This window comes from Hippocampus comes, unplaced genomic scaffold, assembly GCF_001891065.2.
Source record: "Hippocampus comes isolate QL1 unplaced genomic scaffold, H_comes_QL1_v1.1 scaffold81, whole genome shotgun sequence".
Lineage (NCBI taxonomy): Eukaryota > Metazoa > Chordata > Actinopteri > Syngnathiformes > Syngnathidae > Hippocampus > Hippocampus comes.
Genome location: NW_017806179.1, coordinates 57056 through 59426, shown reverse-complemented (window position 1 = coordinate 59426; position 2371 = coordinate 57056). Strand labels below are relative to the sequence as shown.

At 66.0% G+C, this 2371-nt stretch overlaps 1 protein-coding gene across 1 annotated transcript in view; it reads left to right on the top strand.

Moving 5' to 3' along the window:
• Positions 1 to 2371, top strand: part of LOC109532568 (protein-methionine sulfoxide oxidase mical3a-like) — a gene marked incomplete at its 5' end in the record, with an annotated part of 31510 nt that overhangs the window by 20267 nt on the left and 8872 nt on the right. The window contains 7 exons of the mRNA XM_019897449.1: positions 1 to 29; positions 106 to 222; positions 323 to 424; positions 495 to 650; positions 1340 to 1440; positions 1901 to 2158; positions 2232 to 2347. Of these exons, the coding sequence (XP_019753008.1) occupies positions 1 to 29; positions 106 to 222; positions 323 to 424; positions 495 to 650; positions 1340 to 1440; positions 1901 to 2158; positions 2232 to 2347 (879 nt within the window). The remainder of the gene's footprint in view (positions 30 to 105; positions 223 to 322; positions 425 to 494; positions 651 to 1339; positions 1441 to 1900; positions 2159 to 2231; positions 2348 to 2371) is intronic.

Sequence of the window (2371 nt, the reverse complement as noted above, 5' to 3'; positions counted from 1 at the left end):
GTTCTGCGCCGGCTCCATCGACCACATCAGTGAGCGGGCGGGCGGGCGGGCGAGGGGGGCGAGCGGCCGCGCCCGGGCGTCAGCCCTTTGCCCCTCCCTCCGCAGGTATTCGGCAACTTCAGCTGGTTCTGCTCAAGGTGGCGCTGTTGCTCGGCGTCCAAGTTCACGTCAACGTGGAGTTCAAGCGCGTGCTGGAGCCGCCGCTCGACCAGCGACTCCGCAGTGAGCCTCCCGTCCGTCTCCGAGTCGGGCCGGCCGCGTCCTCCCTCGCCCCCCACCCGGTCTGTCTTCTTCTCGCCTTTCGCCGCACTCGCCGGTCCAGAGGTGGGCTGGACGCTGGAGGCGTGGCCAAAGTCTCACCTTGTCAATCGGCTGCAGTTCGACGTCATCGTGGGAGCGGACGGTCGCGGGAACGCCTTGCCCGGTGAGTCGGCCGCCGCCGCCGCGACGACGACGATTGGGAAGGCGGCGCCGTTGAGAATCCGTCCCCGCAGGTTTTCGGCGCAAGGAGTTCCGCGGCAAGCTGGCCATCGCCATCACGGCCAATTTCAAAAACCGAAACACTCGCGCCGAGGCCAAAGTGGAGGAGATCAGCGGCGTGGCGTCCATCTTCAACCAGCAGTTCTTCCAGGACCTGCGCCGGCAAACCGGTAAGAGCTTTTGCCGCCGTCTCTCTCGGTGGCGGCGGGCGGAGCCGAGCCAAGCGACCGCTCGCTTCGAGGCGCCGAAGCGATTCCCATTTGGCGAGAAAGGCCGGCCGGACGCCGTTTTGCCTTCCGCGCCTTCGGAATGAATGCTGTCCTCCATTTTGCCGCCGTCCGAATTGGAGCATTTCTCGATTGGGGGCCGAAAGACGAGGAAATGCCCCCCCCCCCCCCCCTTTTTTAATTAAAAAAAACGTATTTTCAATTGATAAGCACGTCAAGGGATTCGGGGATAGGGCCGGGAGTTGGTTCACTTTTTGGACGAAGCCATGACGGCGCGCCGAGCGAGTCGCCGAGCTAGTGAAGTTGACCAGGTCGACCTCGTTGGGGGCGGGGGCGGATTTCAGCCGCATTTCAAGTGTCGGCACATTTGGTTCCGCGCAGGTGCTCGCCTCTCGGTCAGGCGGGCTTCCACGGAGAGTTTGAAAGTGTTCCGAAAGTGGCGGCCGGCGGAAGCCGTTTTCAAGCGGTGCGTCCGACGCGGCGCCTCGTTTGGATTCGGCCGCCGGCCGCTCGGTGGAAAAAGGCCGCCTGACGGCGTCGGTGCTTTGCGTTGGACTCCCGGCCCTCGGCGTCCTCGGATTGTCGCCGGCGCCGTCGTCGTTCCCGTGAAGCCGGGCTGCTTTACCTTCCAGGCATCGACCTGGAGAACCTGGTGTACTACAAAGACGACACGCACTACTTTGTCATGACCGCCAAGAAACGCTGCCTGCTGGACAAGCGGGTCATCTTGCAGGTAAGCGTCTTCATCCTCTTTGCGTTTGGTTGCCGCCAAATCAAGCGGGGCTTCTCGGGCATCCCGGGAAAGCCTTCCTTCCTTCCTTCCTTCCGTAAGCGCCCGGTCGCTCCGTTTGGAGCTCGCTCCACCTTGCGCGCTTCAAAACGAGACGGCCGGCCGCCTTCGCTTCCCTTCCCACCCGGCCGGACGTTTGAACGCAGGCGTGCGGCTCGCGGCGCTTTGCCTCGCCTGAGGAAAGCGCGTCAAAGCGCCCGAGGGTGTCCCGTTGGCGCGAGGCCCCCCTCGCGGCGCGGCTTCTCATCGGGCCGCTTGCTTTTGTGGTCCGGCGGCCCCGATGCGGAGCCTTGCGCGTTTGCCGCATCGCGGTGGCGAACGATTTGCCGGCGATTCCCGGTCGGAGGCATTCGATGCGACCGGCGCGCCGATGGCCGGGGCGGGCCTTTTTCTCCGGCGGCAGGACTTTGCGGACAGCGAGCCGCTCCTCTCTCGGGGCAACGTGGACCAGCGGGCGTTGCAGGCCTTCGCCCGCGCGGCCGCCGACTTCTCCACCAAGGGCCAGCTGCCGTCCCTGGACTTTGCCATCAACCACCGCGGCCGGCCCGACGTGGCCGTGTTTGACTTCACGTCCGCGCACGCGTCGGAGAACGCCGCCGTGGTCCGGATACGCCGAGGGTACCGGCTGCTGGTGGCGCTGGTGGGGGACAGCTTGCTGGAGGTAGGTGGGGCGCCGACGCCGCGCGGGGGCTCGGACGGCTGACGCGTCCCTCCGTCCGTCCGTCCGCCCGCAGCCCTTCTGGCCAATGGGAACGGGCGTGGCTCGCGGCTTCCTGGCCGCCCTCGACGCGTCTTGGATGGTGCGGCGATGGTGCCAAGGAGATTTGCCTCTGGACATCCTCGCTGAGAGGTGTGCTCCTGTCCGTCCGTCTGT